This window comes from Tupaia chinensis, unplaced genomic scaffold, assembly GCF_000334495.1.
Source record: "Tupaia chinensis unplaced genomic scaffold, TupChi_1.0 Scaffold000056_1, whole genome shotgun sequence".
Taxonomy (NCBI): domain Eukaryota; kingdom Metazoa; phylum Chordata; class Mammalia; order Scandentia; family Tupaiidae; genus Tupaia; species Tupaia belangeri.
Window position 1 is genome coordinate 324,620 of NW_006159514.1, and position 20,354 is coordinate 344,973.

Here is a 20,354-nt window from a genome sequence, read left to right on the forward strand (position 1 = left end):
GTCAACTGCATGGGAGTCCAACAACATAGCCATTACGCTAACTGCTGGTCCGGCCACAGTTGACTTCTGAAGGTGGGAGGCCTTAGAGCCACAGCAGCGGCATAATGTGTGCGTCTTATTGTGACGCTTCCCAAACGATGACTTAGTCATCTCGCTTCTGTCAAGACCCTTTCCTAAATACACTTACAGGGCCAGCCTGTGGTGTGGTGATTAAGGCAGCAGGATCCCACATGACTGACGGTGCAGTTCGAATCCTGGATCCAGCAGCTTGAGAAACACCCCAGATACATATACCTGCATATCCAAAATTCTGAAAGGAGAATGGAGAAGGGATTATGGTATAGTCATCCACTCGGGGGAGTGGGTGGCATTGTTTTTTCACTTTCTTTCTCTCTCTCTCTCTCCAGCAAGTGCACATGCTCTATAGTAAATTGAAAACAAACAAAGACCAGCAGTTGGCGTAATGGCTATGTCACTGGACTCCCATGTAGTTGACCACAGTTCAAGTCCTGGACGCGGTGGCTTAAATTCATGCCAGGTGCGTATGCGTGTGTGTCCAAGATCCCCAGAGGAGAGTAGAGGAGAAGAGATTGCGGCATGGCCACTCCCCTGGGGGGTGATTTCTCACTTTCTGTCTCTCTGTTTTTCTGGTAAGCACATGTGCCCTATAACAATAAACCTCTCAAAACAAACAAACAAACAAACCATACATAAGGTTATATTCGTAGGTTCCAGGGGTTAGGACGTGGACATTATTTTTGGAGGGCCACGTTCAACCCACTACATTCCTTAATCAGTTTTACTATGTTGACTACATGGTATTAATTTGCTAGGGCTGTCTTAACAAAATGCCATAGACTGGCTGGCTTGAACAGGAGTCTGTTCACAGTAAACGCACAGGTCAGGAGGTAGGGAGTCCAAGATGAAGGTGCCAACAGGGTTGGTGTCCTCTAAGGCTCCTCTCTCTCGCTGGCAGCTGGCTGCCCTCCCGCTGCCTCCTCACATGCCTTCTCTGCGCCCTGTCGGTATCACTGTGTATCCACATTTCCATTTCTTATAAAGAACTATCGGCATCGCTGTGTATCCACATTTCCATTTCTTATAAAGACAACAGTTAGACTGGATTTGGGCCCATCCTCACAGCCTCATTTACCTTAATTACTGCTTTTTATTCCTTTCCTTTTTTTTTTTTTTTTTTTTTTTTTTGAGAGGTTTTTGCTATAGGGCGCATGAGGTCACCAGAAAGAGAGAAAGAGAGAAAGCAAGAAATCACCCCCTGGGGGGATGGCCACACTGCAATCTCTTCTCCTCCATTCTTCTCTTGGGATCTTGGGCACGCATGCACATGCGCCCATGAGTTTAAGCCACCGGGTCTGGGACTCAAACTGCTGTAGACTACATGGGAGTCCAGTGACATAGCCATTACACCATCTGCTGGTCCCCACCGTAATTACCTCTTGAAGGTGCTGTTTCCAAATACAATCACATTCTGATGTACTGGGTGGTTAGGGCTTCAGCACAGGGAGACCAGATTTCATTATAACACATGGTAAAATGGTATTTGGGTTATGTTAGGGTAAATGCAATGTGTCATTAAAATTTAAAAAGGAAGGGCAGAGACATCCGAAATGCACTTTGATTCCACAATTTGTCCAGGATCTGCCCTGAAGTCTCCCACTGACCATGTACTCTGCCAACCCTGGCCAGGACAAGGGCTTGCAATGGGAATCCTTGGACCTGAGTTCTCTGGATGGTTTGAGGGAGCACCTGGAGGAAATAGACCAAGAAGAAAGCCTTAGCAGTGGTGTCACTGAGGGACTTTCGAGGCCAGTAAAAAAAAAGATACCTGTCAATTTCAGTAACTCAAATAGCTGTTATATCACCACAGTCCCCCACTCCAATCTCTGCACGTCTCCAGCTAAGACTGATCTGAGCAGTGTCTTTAAAGAAACCAGGGGCAGGGCCTGTTCAGCATGTATCTAAGAGGAGAGAGTGGCCACAGAGGTGAGATGTTTGTGTCCACGGCCATCAGGAGGAGGCGTGTGGAACCACAGGTGACCATGACAGCGCTGAGAGTTTGCAAAGATCTTTGGGAGGAGGGCATCCAACTTCCCACAGGATCTGATAAGGGGCTTGGGCTAATTCTATTTAAATCTCAGAGGCCAGGGTGACGTAAGCTGACATCTGGGCTGCACTTGTTATCAAGGAGTTGAAATGAAGACACAGGAGGCATGCTTATCAAATTTGTGGAGGACAGGAAGCTGAAAGAAACAGCAACTGCGTAATTAGAATCTACAAAAGTCTCAATAAGCTTGAATGCAGTCTGGATTTAATAAAAGAAACTTAATGAGGAGGAAGGGAATGTCCTGCACTTGAGATGAAAATAAATAAATAAAACAAAACAAACTGTGCACAACACATGGGAAAGAGATGGGTTTGATTCAGATGAGGACACCCCAGAAACACATGGCTCGGAAGCTGTTCTGATAAAAAAAAGTGGGAAGCAAAGGAGGGTGTGGAACACTGGTTTCATTCTTCCTGGGGAGACTCCCAGGGTATCATTCTGGGTCTGCCCTCTGCCCGTGGGAGGATGCAAACCAGGGTGCGTTCAGAGAATGAATGACGGTGTGATCACAGAGCCCCACGCAGCAGAGTGCAGGGACGTGCTGTGTGACTGGGAAGGAGAGCATGAAAATTCTCCACAAATATCTAAACTTTTGCCCCATGGAGGACTGAGCTCACCAGTCCTCACAGATGGCTCGAAGGAGTGAAGTCGGGACTGTGGATGCAAGCTTCAGGGAGAAACTTGAGCAACGTATCATGAAGACAGCAAATGTACCCATTAGTACTGGTTTAGCTGTAATGGAAGATCTGATTAATGATAATAGTAATAATAATAAATTTTCTGCAATTTAGAAAGAAACTTAGAAGTAGCCTGTTGTTAAAGAGCCAGGCTTTTCTCAGCTTTCCTTACCACCCTCATAGTGTTGTCCTTATCTTTCTATCTGTGCCTCATGGTTGCAAGATGGCTGCTGAAGCTCTCTACCAGCATAAATCTGCACTTAAAGTGATGGAGGATGACAGTGAGGAGGTCGATGATATAGCAAAGAGGACACTTTCCTTTTGTCAGAAAAGGAAATCTTTTCTCAGATGCCTTTGTATGCTCATTGGCCATCCTGGGTTATGGCCAATTTTAGCTGCAAAAGAGATCAGAAAAGGATATTTGGCATTTCCTATGTAATGAGAGGTTGGTAAGGGATAAGGGGATGAATTTTTTTAGTAGACCCAGTGCTTGTGATGAGAAAATCACCTATGATTTAATTAGCAATAGATTGTCTTAGTCTTTTTATTGCAAATATACATGTGTTCAGATAATTATTCTAAAATTTCATAGAAAAATAAAATACAAATTTATTTTGGTACAAAATAATTTAGAAATCTTTACATAGTTTCTTTCATAATACACATGTTTCATGGATTTCTGGAAGACCCCCTCATTTAAACACATATGCCACATATAAGATTTCACAGGTATGGGATTGTGTTGTAAATAGTGTTAGTTCCTGCTTTTCTCACTAAGCATTTTGAGTATCTCTCCCTTTTTTATAGGTCATGTGTGCTCACCACAAAGAAACAGAGAGAGGGAAAGTAGAAAGCACCCTTCAGAGAGGATGGCTACACAGCAATCCCTTCTCCATTCTCCTCTTGGGATTTTGGGCACACATGCGCACACATATACATAGTCAGCCATCTGGGCTTCAATTCCTTAACCAGCATGCCACTGACTGCCCTGAGTATCTCTTTTTAAGTTTTTTTTTTTCTTTAATTACCAGAGAGAGAAATCACCCCCACCCTCAGTGGGACATGGCCATGCCTCAATCCTTTCCCCCCTAATTCTCCATCCCATTAAGATTTGGGGCTCACACACACATGTGCCCAGTGTGTTTCTCAAGTCACCAGGGATGGGATTCAAACCACGGTCAGCCACATGGGATCTGGCTCCCAATGCACTGAATGTAACCATTATGCTATGGGGCTGGCCCACATTTTGAGTATCTTTATATACAATTTTCAAATTCTTTGAAAATATAATTTTCAGCAGTTACATAATACCCCACACAATATCCCACATTCAACCATTTCCATACATTTGGACATGTAGGTTATTTCCAGTTGAGTAGAAGAACTTCCTAGCTATCATCTCTAGAGACAGAATGGGGTGCCATGGAAAGTAATGAGTTGCTCTTGTGGTTTGTGTCACCCAAAAGTTTATGTGTTGGAATATGGTTGTATTGGGGCGATATCAAGAGGAAACTTAACTGGACTATAGGATTGAGAGGGGGAGACTTTTAGATCAAGATCATCGTGGTGGTGATGGGGGCGCACTCCCATGATAAAAGCCAGGTAGGTGTATAAGGAGAGCATGTGACAGGCACATGGACACAGACACATGCTCACAAGTTCTGCTCTGATCAAGCCCTTGCCGTGTAATCTCCTGTGCTGCCTTGGGATCCCACCAATAAGATCTTCACTGAATGTGGCACCTGGACCTTGAGCTCCAAAACTGTGAGCTAAATAAACCTCTATTTTTTTTTACAGATCTTGCAGTTTCAGCTATTTTAGTTGTTAGCAACACAATGGACTAAAACAATTGTGCACCCCTGGCAGAATTTCATCACAGGGGCAAACAGGTAGGACACAGCATCAGGTGGGCTGCTGGACTCTGTGATGTTTTAAGCCTGTTACCCCCCTTAAGGTGCTGGTGATAACAGGGTATAATAAGGTGTAGTAGAAATGGAGTGGTCAGCAAGGATCGCTGTGCCCTCACCAACTACTTCTCCATCTGTCATCTTCCCTAGTCCTGACGCCTGAGCACACATTCCTACTTTGGACACCTCAAAGGTGGTTCTTCATGACACCTGTCACGCCATCTCTCCCACAATCTTGTGTCAATGGGAACAGCCTGAATTGCTTTTGATGTGCCTTAAAATTGCCTTGATAAAAACAGTGACTGCTCTGGTTCATATCAATGGGGCCAGACTCGATAGACCATGTGAGGACTCAAGCCTGGACCAGAGGGGTCGAGGAGGGAGAGAGGATAAGACACCAAGAACTGATGACAGCATTCCAGTGAGGCTTCCCAGACACAGTGAAGGCCTATTTGTGGCTCTTTAGCTTGCCACTAGGACAGGAGGAGTCAGGGATCCTCAGGGGACTGTCCATTGCTAGGCTCAGCTGACAGTTGGAAGGTCACTGAGGTAAGCTGGAAAGGAATGAGTGAGAAGTGTAAGCATGTCCCTCAGTCAGTGTCCAAGGGGGCTTCAGATGTGGGAGTGGTGTTGGGGACAGGACAGACACCTGCCTTATCAGCCAGGGCTTGATATCACCCCTTTGCTATACATAACTATGTTTTAAGTCTGACTGAATCTTAATTCACTTTCTATAGATCCGATAAGCGTTCCTCCTGTAAGCATGGTCAATAGGCCAAGGCTGCAAGATGACCACCACCCAATAACAACAAAAACATAGCCATTAACAACTTTATCCGTTTATTCTCATATGTGGAGCTTAACTCATTCCCCCCATTACCTCACTCTTTTAAGTGGCTATAAAGAACAAACATTTAAGGTCAAATATTTTGATAAACTTCAGTAATTTCATATTGCTAATGTCAAGCACAGAACAACCCACTGAGAAAAGTTTGATCTCTTTTCTGAAAGTGGAGCTCTAATAATCTGGTGGTTGTACTGATTTGGAAAGGTCACACAGGTCGCAAGAATCAGCAGCCCCGAAGGTTTCTCTTTCTTTCTTTCTTTCTTTCTTTTTTTTTTTTTCTTTTTTTTTTGCCTACGAGGACATTTTGTCTACCAGGAGCACCACACAACAGTCCTATCTGCATCAGCAGTTCATCAGGGCCAGCGCAGAGGCCAAAGCTGGGGATCTGAGCAGAGGATCTCATTTGAGTCTCACCCCGAAAAGCATGCCTCCTAATTTCTCTAATACTTTCATTCTCCCTGTGTAGGTTTTCAGGTAGGGCCCATGACTCTAGCCACCCATAGGAACCTTGAAACCTGTTTACTGCTAATGGCTGCCCTTTCCCCCCAGGTTAACATTAAAGAACATCTCTTAGAATATTTTTTACCCTTGGATTAAGGACAAGTTTCATTCTATAATCAAAATCTTTTAACGTACTATGAATTCTAAGTTTGAGAATGAAGCAAAGCATGTCTAAACTGGGTCAAGCAGAAGTCTGAGAAACTGTTTAATGTCCTGCTTGTATTCTCTATTGCAACTCCTATATTGGGTCGTCAGAAAAGTCATGGTTCATTACGCATAAAAAAACATGGAAAATACATCATGACTTTTCCGACAATCCACACTGAACATTGTATGGGGCAGCATGCTGGTTTATAGAACTAGGTAGGCAATGCGTCTAGTCTCAAGGAACTTTTACATAGAGGAGAAACCGGCTGAAAATGATGAATACTGATATTCATACTGAGAGAACAGTAAAGGGATACAGAGGTTCCACGTCATATATGACACTGACAACCATCACCTATCCCCGACCCCGGCCACATGATTGGATCGGGGTGGACACCTGACCAGGCTGTCTCCTTCTTTCTCCTGAGCCTCTGGACTTCCGGTGATACAGAGCACTTGTAGAGTCCGGCAGTGGAGGAGGGCTATATCTCTGAAGAAGGAAGGGCATGAGAGAGAAGAAAGAGCCAGCGGGCCTGGTGTGCTGTGGGCCCCCCTTTCAGAGACCGAGGATGGCGGCCATGATCACAGTCCTTTGCCCTTTCTGGTTCCAGCCCCTAGGGAGCCTCAGCAGCCTTCCTACCCCACAAGAATCCTGTATCCTGTGAGAAATGCCCCCTTCTTCTAAAGCTGGTTCAGGTGCCTGGCTGTCACTCACATTCAGAAAACTGTCTTGATGAGGACTTGAGGACATGCCCTGCTGGCAGAAAGATAGCTATGGATAATCCCAAATGGCCGATAATCCAAAGGCCATTTCTGGCGAGGACATTGTGAAATGAGTATGTTTAAGTTGCCACAAATGAGTATACACATTCACCACAACAGTAACCTGATTTGTGGGGACCTGCAAAGCCTGTCCCCTTCCTTCTTCTGTCTTAGGGCTCTGCTCCTCCCTACTCTGTTCCTTACAGGACAGGGACAGCATCTCCTCCCTCCTTTCTCATTCCACCTCCCAGGATGCTCAAAGCCACTATCACTGACGTCAAGCTTAGCTTGACACATCTTTCTGAGAAGGCAAAAATTTTAATTGACGAGGCACGTGCACTCACCAGCAAGAGAGAGAGAAACAGAAAAACAGAGGGAGAGGGATAAAGCACCCACCAGTGGAGTGCGGTCATACCATAATCCCGTCTCCATTTTTCCATTTGGTCAGGGTTTTGGGCAGGTGTGCACACACACACACACACACACACACACACACACACACTCACACACACACAGCATGTTTTTCAGGCTACTGGGACCAGGAGCCAAACTGTAGTCAGCCATGTGGAATCCGCTCTCCTAACTACTAGGCTATGGCGCCATCCCTGGTAAGTAATTTTTAAAGTAATTTTTTAAAAGTAATTTTTACATTTTTTAAAAGTAATTTTCACTTGTTCCTGATAGCAACAAGTAAAAGAGATGGCAGCCGGGACCAGCAGGTGGTGTAATGGCTATGTCACTGGACTGCCACGTAGTCAACCATGGTTTGAGTCCTGGACCTGGTGACTTAAACTCACACTGGGCACGTGTGCGTGCGTGCCCAAGATCCTGAGAGGAGAATGGAGGAGAAGAGATTGTGGCGTGGTCATCCCCCCTGGGGGGTGATTTCTCACTTTCTGTCTCTTTGTCTCTCTTTCTGGCGAGTGCATGTGCCCTATAGCAAAAACCTCCCTCCCACACACACATGAAGAGATGGCAGCCTGAGAGAACAGTCAATACCAGAGGCAAGAAGACCACGGGGTCCTTCTTAGAAAGAGTTTACCACTGCACCTCACATGTGCATGAAAGAGAGAAGTGAGAGAGAAGTCCTCCTGGTGTTCAAGGTGTTCAGAAGTTCTGAGGGAAGAGCCATGGGAAAGGAACCTATTTGAAGATCTTAGGAATAAATATTGGGGGGACAAAGGGACGAGGACTATTTCAGGGATGTCCAAGTGTTGACTGGGTGAGGGGAGTAGGATGAATAGGGGTGGCAGGGGGAAGGAAAGTGAGACAGGAAAGGGGTTGTTAGGGTCCCATATTCCTGAAAATGGAATCCAGCAATTATATTAAAAATAATTTTGGGAGGGGGTATAACCCAACATTCCTCAGAGCAAAATAATCCTTTTTTCTTTCTCTTGACAGTTCCTCATGAGTCAAATTAGATTAAAAACACATCCACACTCACCCACATTCACACACACATATACACACTCTCACTCATGGAAATACACACACACAACTGCATGTCCCCAGAGTTCCCCTCATCACCACCTGACACATCCATCCTCAGTAGTTTATGGATCTAGTAAATAGCGAGGTAACCACGGTCATGTTGGGTACCAGGGTTATGAGCACATGAACAATCTCCAGTCTACCAAGGTCTTTCTCCTCAGATGATTTCAGTCAATCACAAAACAAGATGGTTTGGAGGGACCTTAGGGAGCTCCCTTCTAATACAACACCCTTGGTTTCCAGGCGAAACCGAGGCCTAATGTGGTTACCAAAAAAAGAACCCTAGTCCGAAGGCAAGACCTCATAGCCTTGGCTAGATTCTCCTTTGTCTTCCAATCTAATTGAAAAGGGCAGCCTGGCCAGGCTCCCAGTCTAGCTCCTGAGGTTTTGCCAGCAGGCCTCACAAATGTCCAGTAGAGAGGCTGCCAATGCAGGCCTCACCCTGGCTCATTATCCACGGGCAGGGTTCTCCCATGACTTTCTGGCTGGCCTTGCTGCCACCTCCTTTGTGGGACAGTTGTACCAGCTTGGCTGCTGTTCAGTCACAGGTCTTGCCTTTGTTTGGCTGAAAAGTGTGGTCCAGTTCCAAGTCCTACTGCTAACCCAAGGGATTGCGATTCTCTGCGGAGCCTGCACTGCCTTCATGTTGTGGCATCCAGGGTTAGGGTGGCCTGAGGCTCGAGAACAAAGGACCCTGGGAGAAGAGGAAGTTGCAGTCACCAGCAAGTCCCAGCACCAGCCTTCTTTTTCCAGAATCACCCTCCCACATCCCCCTGCCAGTTGGCTCTGTTCAGTTATTCTTTTGTGCCTCCATTATTATAGTCTTCTCATGTCCTGAAAAGCTTCTTTCCTGGGAAACACTTGAACTATCCAGTAAAGTCATGGGCTCTAACTTAAAAGATCTAGGTCAATGTTTCTTAAAGGAAGATCCACATCAAAAACATTGGGTACTTGTTTAGAATGAAGGCAGGGCCCAGCCTAGTGGTGCAGCTGAAAGCAAACTGAACTGCAGTGCTGGGCACCATGCGGCCAGCTGTGGGTTCGGGTCCTGGGTTGGCTTGCAAACACTCTGGGTACATGCGTTTATGCCCAAGATCCTGATGAGCCGGAGGGCAGGGGCAGGGGAATCACGGAATGATGAGTCCTCTCTCTGTCTTGTGCGTGCACGCTCTCTATCGTGAATAAAATAAACGTAAAAGGCTTCATCCCAGGCTTTTCAAATTAGAATCTTTTGAAGCATGGACTGGAAATCTGATTTTACTTTCTTTCTTTCTTTTTAAATTCGGGCATACGTGCTTGCCAGAAAAAGACAGAGAAAGAGGGGAGAAGTGAGAATGCTTTCCTCAGAGAGGATGGCCAAGCTGCAACCGCTTCTCTTTCACTCTCCTCAGGATTTGGGGCACACATGCACAGTGCCCAGGGTGTTTTTTCAAGCTGCCAGGTCTGGCACTCAATCTCATAGTTGGCCATGTGGGATCCAAATGCCTTAACCACCACACCACTGGCTGGCCACGGAAATCCAATTTTCCTAACAAGCCCCCCAGGTGAACGTGATGGACACTACAATCGTAAGCCCCCTGTGGGTCTGACTCTATTATATCTTGTAGAGTGGGGTAATTGTGCTTCCTGGGTTCTTTGGGGTTTCTCTCCTGAGATTTCCATGAAGATTAAAAAAAAGTATAAGAAATTGAAAATGTTGGGGCCAGCAGTTGGTGTAGTGGTTACATCGCTGGACTCCCACATGGCTGACTGCAGTTCAAGTCCTGGACCTGGTGGCTTCAAAATCACCATTCTGGGAGAAGAATGGAGGAGAATGGGTGTGGCATGGCCATCTCCCCGGGGGGGTGGTTTCTCACTTTCTCTCTCACTGTTTCTGTCTCTATTTTTGGCAAGCGCATGCACCATAAGACAAACAACTCTTTAAAAAAATAATAGTCAGGGTCTGGTAGGTGGCATGGTGGTTAAGGGGAGTGGACTCCACCATGGCCAACTGTGGTTCGGGCCCTGGACCTGGTGACTTGCTTTCTCACTTTCCCTCTCTCTTTCTCACTCTGTCCCTCTATGGTCAAATTGAAATAAATAAATAAATAAATGTTAAAGAAAATGATTCTTTAAAAAAAATCAGCTGAATGATGACAAAGGTTATTTCTTGGAGAAATTAGTTTATTTCTTTCTCCCCACCCTCACCTCATCCAGCCCTGATAGTAGATAGAGAAATTGCCCAGGGAGGATGCTGAAAACCAGGGGCCCTTGGACTGTCTTTGACCCTCTTTTCCAAATAGAGTTTTAGTTACCCCCCCCCCTTTCTGCCAGTGGCTGGCCCTTGTGGTCTATTTCAGAGTTTAATGACCACTTTGGGGGAACAAATCTGGGGTGCCTCTTTTGGTGTAGCACAGGTCTCTGGAACCGTTATACTGGCTTAGAAAACAAGAAAACAAGAAGATTCTGAGAACTCACTTCACGTTACTTTCAGAGAGCAGTGCACAGGAATGCGCAAGGTGCCACTCTCATAAAACAAACACCAGTGAGACCAGCAGACGGAGTAGTGGTTAGACTGCTGCACTCCTGCGTAGTCTACCGCAGTTTGAGTCCCAGACCCGGTGGCTTAAAACTCGTACTGGGCGCATGTACGTGTGTGATCAAAATCCCGGGATGAGAATGGAGAAGGGATTGCAGCGTGGCCACCCCCTCACCCCGGGGTGGGTGGGGGGGTGATGTCTTGCTTTCTGTCTTCTCTCTCTCTCTCTGTCTCTCTGGTGAGCACGTGTGCCCTAAACAAAAACCAGAACAAACACCAGCTGGGCACAGTGATGGGGGCTTGTAATCTCTGCTACTCAGAAGGGAGGATTGCAAGTTCAAGGCCAGCCTTGACAGCACAGTACACTCCTGCCTGTGGCCATCCCACACCAAAAACAAAACAAAGGAAACTAAACGCCAATCAAAAGTACTCAGATAACTACATGAGATATCCTTGTGCCCAAGATGACTCTTCAACCACTGACAGAGGGGTGGAAATTGATTTTAGATCTATAGCTCATTTCCAACCATTAGTAAGAAGCTCACAATACATCTTACATTTAAAGCAACTTTTTTAAAAATTAAATTATTTACAAGTAATTTTTTTTAATAAAAAGAATTATTTTATTTAACTTCATTCATTTGCTTATTTTAATTTGAGCAGAGAGGGACAGAGAGAGAGAGAGAAAGTGAGAAAATAAGCCTCCAGGCCTGGGACTCAAACCGTGGTTGGCCATGTGGGAGTCCAGTACCTTTAATGATCATGCCACCTGCTGGCCCCTAAAGCAACTTGTTTTTTTTTTAGAGGTTTTTGCTATAGGGCACATGCGCTCGCTAGACAGGCAGAGACAGAGAGATAGAAAGCGAGAAATCACCCCCCGGGGGGATGATGGCCACACCGCAATCCCTTCTCCTCCATTCTCCTCTTGGGATCTTGGGCACACACGCACACACGCCCGGCATAAGTTTTAAGCCACCGGGTCCGGGACGCGAACCACGGTCGACCACATGGGAGTCCAACGACATAGCCATTACACTAACTGCTGGTCCCACGAGCCCACAGCTTTCTGATCAGCCTTGCACTGCTCTGTAATCTTGTTTTCCTCCTTCTCTGTGTTGAAAATCTCATCTTTCTGATGTCCGGACTTATGCAGCTGCTTTTTCTTGAACTAAGCATCAGTGAAGTGTTTTGGATTTTTATTTTGCTAATATCAATTTTTATGGTGGTGGGGACGACAAATTTCTGGTGTGTTTTATGCCGAGGAACTCAATTGAGGACCAGAGGTCCAGTCACAAGTAGCAAGCCACTGCTCAGCTGCTTCAGGAAAACCACTCTCTTGCCTCTGTGGCGTCCAGTGAGGATGGTCAGAATGCTCCCAGGAGTGATGCTGGCTCACAGCTTTCTCACACGCTGTCTGAAGGGTTTATTTTGCTGTGGCTCAACAGCTCTCAAAGCACATCTTCAATAGGGTAATACCTAGGCATTTTGCAAAGTTTATCTACCTGGGTACCACCATTCTGGTCCCCACTAACTGGTTTTATGATAGTGGCAAGAACCTTCTCCTTCTTTTTATTTGCAATCCTGGATTTAGTGGCCAAGTATTTCCTCTCGTACGTGGCCTTCCAGGAATACATGGCAGACCGGGAGTATCTGCCGATGCCCTGGACTAGGATGGGGTTTCAGCTGGAATGGGGCTTCCTCTTCTTGGGCTTTTCAGCCGTGGGGTCACCTTTAAACCTTGCCACTGGCATCAGCCTTCTTGGCTTCAGGTTTCTCCTCTTTAATATCCAGCTTCTCAGCTTTTTCATCCTCAATCTTGTCAAAAGGGAAAGAACTTTTTTCCTACTAATTTTCTTTTTTGATAGAAAATGACAAGCTGATTCTAAAATTGATATGGAAATCAAAAAGGCCTAAAATAGTCAAAACAACTTGGAAAAAGAAAAACATTGGAGAACATATACTACCTGACTTCAAACTTCAGATAAAGCTACACTCAGCAAGGCAGTTGTGGTACTGATGTGGAGATAGCTACTGAACTCATAGGGAGATGGCTACTGAACTTCAGCTATGAAATGTCGCTTTCAGGGACTGAAAATGAAGACTTTCTGCTGAAAATTCTCCCTCCAGATCCCTTTCTAGGTTAGAGAGGCACAAACCAAGGCCCATTTGGGACCAGCAGTTTAGCGCAATGGCTATGTCATTGGACTCCCATGTAGTCAACTGCGGTTCAAGTCCTGGACCCGGTGGCTTAAGCTCATGACGGGCACGCATGCGTGTATGCCCAAGATCCCGAGAGGAGAATGGAGGAGAAGGGATTGCGGTGTGGCCATCCCCCCTGGGGGGTGATTTCTCACTTTCTGTCTCCCTCTCTCTCTCTGTCTCTCTGGTGAGCGCACACGCCCTATAGCAAAAACCTCTCCAAAAATAAATAAACAAATAAATAAACAGGCTTCCAACACAAACCAAGGCCCATTCTGAAATGGCTACTGAACTTCAGCTGTGAAATACTGTTCTCAGGGAATAAAAATGAAGACCTTCTGCTGAGAATTCTCCCTCCAGATCCCTTTCTCGATTGGTAGGCAACCTCTGTCTCCTCCTCTCCATCTCTCTCTGTTTCTCTCTATCTCTCTGTGTCTCCCTGTGTCTCTTAATTTTCTTTTTTTAAAGTAAAGTATTCTCTGAGCTCTCAGGCTCCTCCTTTAACTTGCTAATTTGTACCTCCCCCCCACCCCGCCCTTCTAGGAGAAGCACATACCAAGACCCTTTCTGCCATGGCTACTGAACTTCAGCTGGGAAACATTGCTTTCATGTGATGTGCGTGCATACTGTGCAGTTTTCATTTTTTGCCTTTTAAAATTAAAATACAAAATTATTTTACTGTCTTTTTTCTTTTTAAAATTTTTATAATTTCTTCTTCTTTCTTCTTCTCTTTTCTTTTCCTTTTTCTTCATCTCTTGGTGGCTCTGTCTCCACAAACTGAGTGTCCTTGTAGGTCTAAGTGAACAGTATCCAAACATCTGGTTACTATTAGGGTCAGAATATTCCTCCATTCCCACTGAATCGGATGCACCAAGAGTGAAAAATGGAACAGAAGAGAGATTGCAGATCACCTCCTCCAACACACCTCTGAATGCTCAGATCGAACATCAAGAGTTAGGAAGAAACACTCAACCCATCTGATGACCAGATATCACGTCAGGGGCACAAGAAATATAAAAAGGCAAGAAAACACCTCTCCTCCAAGGGAAAACAGTAATTCCTCCTCATCCACAGACAGTAGAATGGAACTCATGGAAATGTCAGATAATGAATTGAGAACATTCATAGTGACAAAGCTATCAGAGACGCAAGGGAAGAGAGACAATGAACTCCAGAAGACACAAGAGAAAAGAGCCTATGATTTCCAGGAGGTGAGGAAGTTCTTGCATGATCTGAAAGAGGAAATACATATCATAAAAAATAATCAAATGAAATTGTTAGAGAAAGGGTAAAGCCTCAACAAATGGTGCTGGAACGACTAGATATTTATGTGGGAAAAAAAGAAACACTGATCTAGGTCTTGCGCCATATAAAAATATTAACTCAAAAATGAATACGAGACCTAAAATTTTTATGAAACTTCAAGGAGTTAAAAAAAAAAAGGAGAAAATCATTGTGACTTTAGGTAGGCAAAGATTTTTTTTAGATAAAACACCAAAAGCACATTCTTTAAATGAAAACATTAATTAGATTTCAGATGGCATGTTGGTTAGGGAGGCTGTATCCCACATGGTCTACTGTGTGATTCAAGTCCTGGACCCTGTGGATTGAAGGGTATGCTGTGTGTGTGTGTGTGTGTGTGTGTGTGTGTGTGTGCATGTCCAAAATCCCAAAGAGAGAGAATGGAGGAGAAGGGGTTGGAGCATGGCCATCCTCTAGGGGTGATTTCTCATTTTCTCTCTCTCACTCTCTGGTGACCATGTGTGCCCTGTAGCAAGAGAAAAAGAGGGAGGGAGGAGTGAGTTAAATTTCACCAAAGAAACTGGCTCAAAAAGCACATAAAAATTATACAATAATGTGCATATAATTAACAATCTGTGCTGTATGTAAAAAATTTTGTTAAAAGAATAGATCTCATGTCACATATTTTTTATACAATAAAAAAGTATACGAAAAAAATGTTCAACACAATTGATACTAGGGAAATGCAAATTAAAACCATAAGATACCACTTATACCTATTAGGAAGTCTAAAATTAAAAACACTGAATATACCACTTGTTGGTCAACTGTTAGCAAGGATATTGAGAAACTGAGCCTTCTGTACTTCACTGGTGGAAATGTAAAATGGAAAGGTCCTTTTAAAAACAGTTTTGAAGTTTGTCAAAAAGTTAATCATGTGGGTCAGCCAGTGGCATGGTGGTTAAGGCAGCTAAATCCACCCGGCCAACTGTGTGGTTTGAGTCTTGGACCTGGCAGCTTGAAAAACATACAGGGTGGGGACCAGCAGTTGGCGTAATGGTTATGTTGCTGGACTCCCGTGCAGTCAACTGTGGTTCAAGTCCTGGATCGATGGTTTAAACTCACGCTGGGCGCATGTGCGTGCGTGCCCAAGATCCCGAGAGGAGAATGGAGGAGAAGGGATTGCGGTGTGGCCATCCCCCCTGGGGGGTGATTTCTTGCTTTCTGTCTCTCTCTCTCTCTGTCTTTTTGGCAGGCGCACGTACCCTATAGCAAAAACAAAACATAACAGAACAAAACAAAAAAACCTCTCTCAAAAAAAAAAGAAAAAGAAAAAGAAAAAAAAACATGCAGGGCGTGTGTGCATGCATGCCCCAAATCCTAAAATCCTTCAAGAAGAGAGAGATGGAGGAGAGGGGATTGTGGCATGACCATTTCCATGGGGGTAAGAGGTGCTTTCTCACTCTCCTTCTCTCTTTCCATCTTTGTTTCTTTCTGACAAGTGCACACGCACTCTAGCAAATTTTTTTTAAAAAAAAGGTAACCATACCATATCATGCATAAGAACTTGTGATTCCTAACTAATGCCTTTCTTCTCTTAGGCATTTCCCTAAGAGAAATTATGGCTTATATCTATAAAAAGACATATTCTCAAATGTTCAAAGTAGTTTTATTTGTAATACCCAAAACTAGGAAAAAATCCAAAAATCCATCAACCTATGAATAAATAAATAAATAAAATGTAGTATTCAAAAATCTCACTTTCCAGTTTTAGTCACTCACATTCAACCGCAGTCTGAAAATACTAAATGGAAAGTTCTAGAAATAAACAATCCATAAATTTTTAATTTGCAGGAGGGTACATCATGCACTCACCAGAGAGAGACAGAGAGAGAGAGAGAGAGAGAGTGAGAAGGGACTCCTTCCCCCCTCCCCCCATGGAGAATGGTCATACTGTAATCCCTTCTCCTCCAGCTTTCCTTCCTTTCAGGATTTTGGGCATGCATGCACACACATGCGTTTAGAATATTTCTCAAGTCTCTGGGTCTGGGACTGGCCCCAGTTCATAAGTTTTAAATCATAGGCCACTCTGAGTAGCATGATGAAATCTTCTACAGTCTTGATTTGTCCTATTCAAGATGGGAATCATTCCTTTTCCAGCGTATCAATGATGTATATGCTACCAATCCACCTGTTAGTCACTTAGTGGTCATTTAGGTCACCAGATTAAAAAAACACACAGTATCGATAGGATCCACTGGGGTCTTGGAATGTATGCCCTGAGAGTAAGGGGCCAATACAATATGGAATGCTACTCAGCAATAAAAAGGAAAGAGCTATTGACTGAAAAGCAAAAAAGTAAGATTCGATGCATGATGCCTTTTATAAAAATGCTACAAAAAACACACCAATCTATAGCGTAGAAAGCAGATCAGTGTGTTGTCTGAGGTGTGGAAAAGGTGGGGATGAGAGAGTCCGACAAGAGGCATAAGGACATGAGGGCAATGTTTACTATCTTAACATGGTGATCATTTTCGCAGGTACACATGTATTACAAAACAATTAAATAATACTTAAATATGCGCAGCTTGTCGTATGTCAATTATATCTCCATAAAGCTCTTTTTAAAAAAACAAACAAGGGACCAGCAGTTGGTATAATGCCTATGTTGCTGGGCTCCCATGTAGTTGACTGCAGTTCAAGTCCTGGACCTGGTGGCTTAAACTCACGCTGGGCGCGTGTACGTGCATGCCCAATATCTCGTGAGGAGAATGGAGGAGAAGGGATTGTGGCGTGGCCATCCCCCCTGGGGGGTGATTTCTCGCTTTCTGTCTCTCTGTCTCTCTTTGTCTTTCTGGCAAGCACACGTGCCCTATAGCAGAAACCTCTTTAAAAAAAAAAAAAAAGAATGGGACCAGCAGTTAGCGTAATGGCTAAGTTGGCGGACCCCCATTTTATTGGCATGATACGTAAGCTGGTGTCACAGTGACCACTGCGACACTGCCTGAAAGCTGCCCAAGATCCCGAGAGGAGAATGGAGGAGAAGGGATTGTGGCGTGGCCATCCCCTCTTGGGGTTGATTTCTTGCTTTCTGTCTCTCTCTGTCTGTCTGGTGAGCGCACAAGCTCTATAGCAAAAAAAAACTCTAAAAAACAAACAAACAAACAAACAAAATATTCTCTAACCTGAGATATTCTCTAATTTGAGAAAAGAAACCTGTAGTAGGGTGCCAATATTCCCCCAGCCTGTGGCAGGCGTTACTAAGGGATCATTTGGTGATTCAAACAGTCAGTCTCAATCAGACTTTGATTTTGAGCTAAACTCATTTTTCATCTCTGATCCAGGCCAAGCATCTAGTTTTATAAAACTGAGACCCAAGGGACCAGCAGATAGCATAATGGCTATGTCGCTGGACTCTCATGTAGCCAACCGCGGTTTGAGTCCTGGACCTGGTGACTTAAAATCACACCAGGCGTGTGTGTGTGTGCGTGTCCAAAATCTTGAGAGGAGAATGGAGGAGAAGGGATCACATCATGGCCATCTCCCTTGTGGGTGATTTCTCGCTTTCTGTCTCTCTGTCTCTTTCTGGTGAGTGCATGCACCCTACAGCAAAAACCTCTCAAAAAACAAACAAACAAAAACCAAATAAATAAATAAACTTTTTTCTTTTTTATTGATTTTGCCTTGTTTGGTCTTTGTTTTCTTTAGCTTTTCCTTTTCCTTTTACCTTTCTCACTTTTCTGCTCAGCTTTTACACACTGAGCTTCTGGACAGGTCTAGGTGCATAGTAGCCAACATCTGGGTTCTTTTAGAGTTAGAGTAATCCTCTACTCCCACAGGATCTGCTGCACAAAGGGAGAAAAGTGAAACTGCAGGGACCAGCCATTGGCATAATGGCTATGTCGCTGAACTCCCATGTAGTTGACTGCAGTTTGAGTCCTGGAGCCGGTGGCTTAAACTCACGCTGGGTGCGAGTACGTGCATGCCCAAGATCTCGAGAGGAGAATGGAGGTGAAGGAATTGCAGTGTGGCCATTCCTGTGGGGGTGATTTCTCGCTTTCTATCTCTCTGTCTCTCTCTGTCTTTCTGGCAAGAACATGTGCCCTATAGCAAAAACCTCTCAGAAAACAAACAAACAGAAAACAACCAAAAAACTGAGGCCCAAGTGCAGAGCAAATTAGTAGCTAAACTAAAACTAGTATTGAGGTCTCCTGTGTGCTGGTTCAATATGCTTTCACCACATAAGTTTAAGAAAATTGGAGTCAGTAGAGACTGAAGCCAGAATCTAATAAAGAGAGGCTTGAAGAAGACCATGAGAAAATTAAAAAACAACAACAACAAAAAGATTTGAGGAGCCAGTAGGTGGCATGGTGGTTAAGGGTGCTGGACTTCCACATGGTTGACCATAGTTCAAGTCTCAGACCTGGAGGCTTGCTCTCTCACTTTTACTCTCTCTCTTTCAGTCCCTCTCTGGTCAAATTAAAATAAATAAAATAAAATAATTATTTAAAAACATTTTTAAAATAATAAAAAAAGACTTGAATGGGATAGCACATGTAAACTTTGGAAGAAGGTTAATGATGCATTGTGATGGTAGTTCTAAATATATCTATTTTTCATAAGACCAGTAATAGTATTCATGCAAGGGAAAGAATTAGCTGCAAGAAATTTGGTGGAATTCTTATTTTTTAATACATTTTTAAGGCAAATGTTAAAATGACTCAGTGTTTTGACCTAATGCGAAAGGAGTTTTTATGACCAGAAAATTGTCCTAATTACAAATAAGACCAGAAAACAAAATGATGTAAGATTATACAAAATGTGAGCCAGTAAAATCAAATGTAAATACACAGAAATAATAGTCATCTTGATGAGTACATCATTGGTTTGAAGCACAAGTAAATATTTATCTTAAAAAGCAATGACATCTAATATTTTTTATTTTTAAAAATTTATTACTATTTTTTAAAATTTGTTATAGGGCACATGCACTCACCAGAGAGAAACAGAGAGAGTGAGAGAGAGATAGAAACAAAGTGAGAAAGCAAACTGCTGGGTGTGGGACTCAAACCACAGTTGGCATGTGGGAGTCCAGAGCCTTAGTCATCATGTCACCAGCGGGCCCCAAAGCAATGTCATTTAGTAGCTATTTGTAAGCTACGCGTTCTTAATCATCCCATGTGGCTGTTAAAATAAAGACAGAACTCCGGCTGCTGGCCAATGATGAGCCGCTCTGCAGACAAGGCTTCTGCCTACCTGCTCATGCGACTTGGGCTCGCATGACCGGGAGCCAGGTCTCACTCATCTTCACGCTGTTGGGCTAGTAGACTCGGTGACATAAACTCCACCCTCTTCTTCTTGCTGCAAGTCTCTTGTCATGTGAGAGAATACAAGGCGTCTTTAAAAGTTCATGGAAAATGCTGGGAACAGCAGTTGGCATAATGGCTATATCGTTGGACTCCTGCGTAGTCGACTGTGGGTTGAGTCCCGGACCAGGTGGCTTAAATTCACACTGGGCGTGTGTGTGTGTGTGTGTGTGTGTGTGTGTGTGCACCCAGGATCCTGAGAGGAGAATGGAGGAGAAGGGATTGCAGTGTGGCCATCCCTCTTCGGGGGTGATTTCTCGCTTTCTGTCTCTCTCTGTCTGGCCAGCGCATGTGCCCTATAGCAAAAACCTCTCAAAAAAAAAAAAAAAAAGTTCATGGAATATGTGTACCGTGAAACAATTAGGCATGAGTTTCAAACTCAAATTTTGAACCAAAATTAACTTGTATTAAAAAAATAATAAATGCCAGAGGGCACATGTACTTACTAGAGAGAGCCAAAAAATGTTAGCACTTCCCATGGGGCATGGTCATGCCACAGTCCTTTCCCCTCCATCTCCATCTCCCCTCCATCTCTTCCTTCTTTCAGAATTTTGAGCATGTGCCCAAGTGCC

The 20,354-nt window shown here is 44.2% G+C and overlaps 1 protein-coding gene across 1 annotated transcript in view; it reads right to left on the bottom strand.

The window, feature by feature from the left end:
* The window catches only part of LOC102500499 (60S ribosomal protein L37-like), a 575-nt gene extending 425 nt beyond the window's left edge, over nt 1-150 (bottom strand). The window contains exon 1 of the mRNA XM_006141472.1: nt 58-150. Within this exon, the coding sequence (XP_006141534.1) occupies nt 58-150 (93 nt within the window). The remainder of the gene's footprint in view (nt 1-57) is intronic.
* Nucleotides 151-20,354: the final 20,204 nt, after the last annotated feature.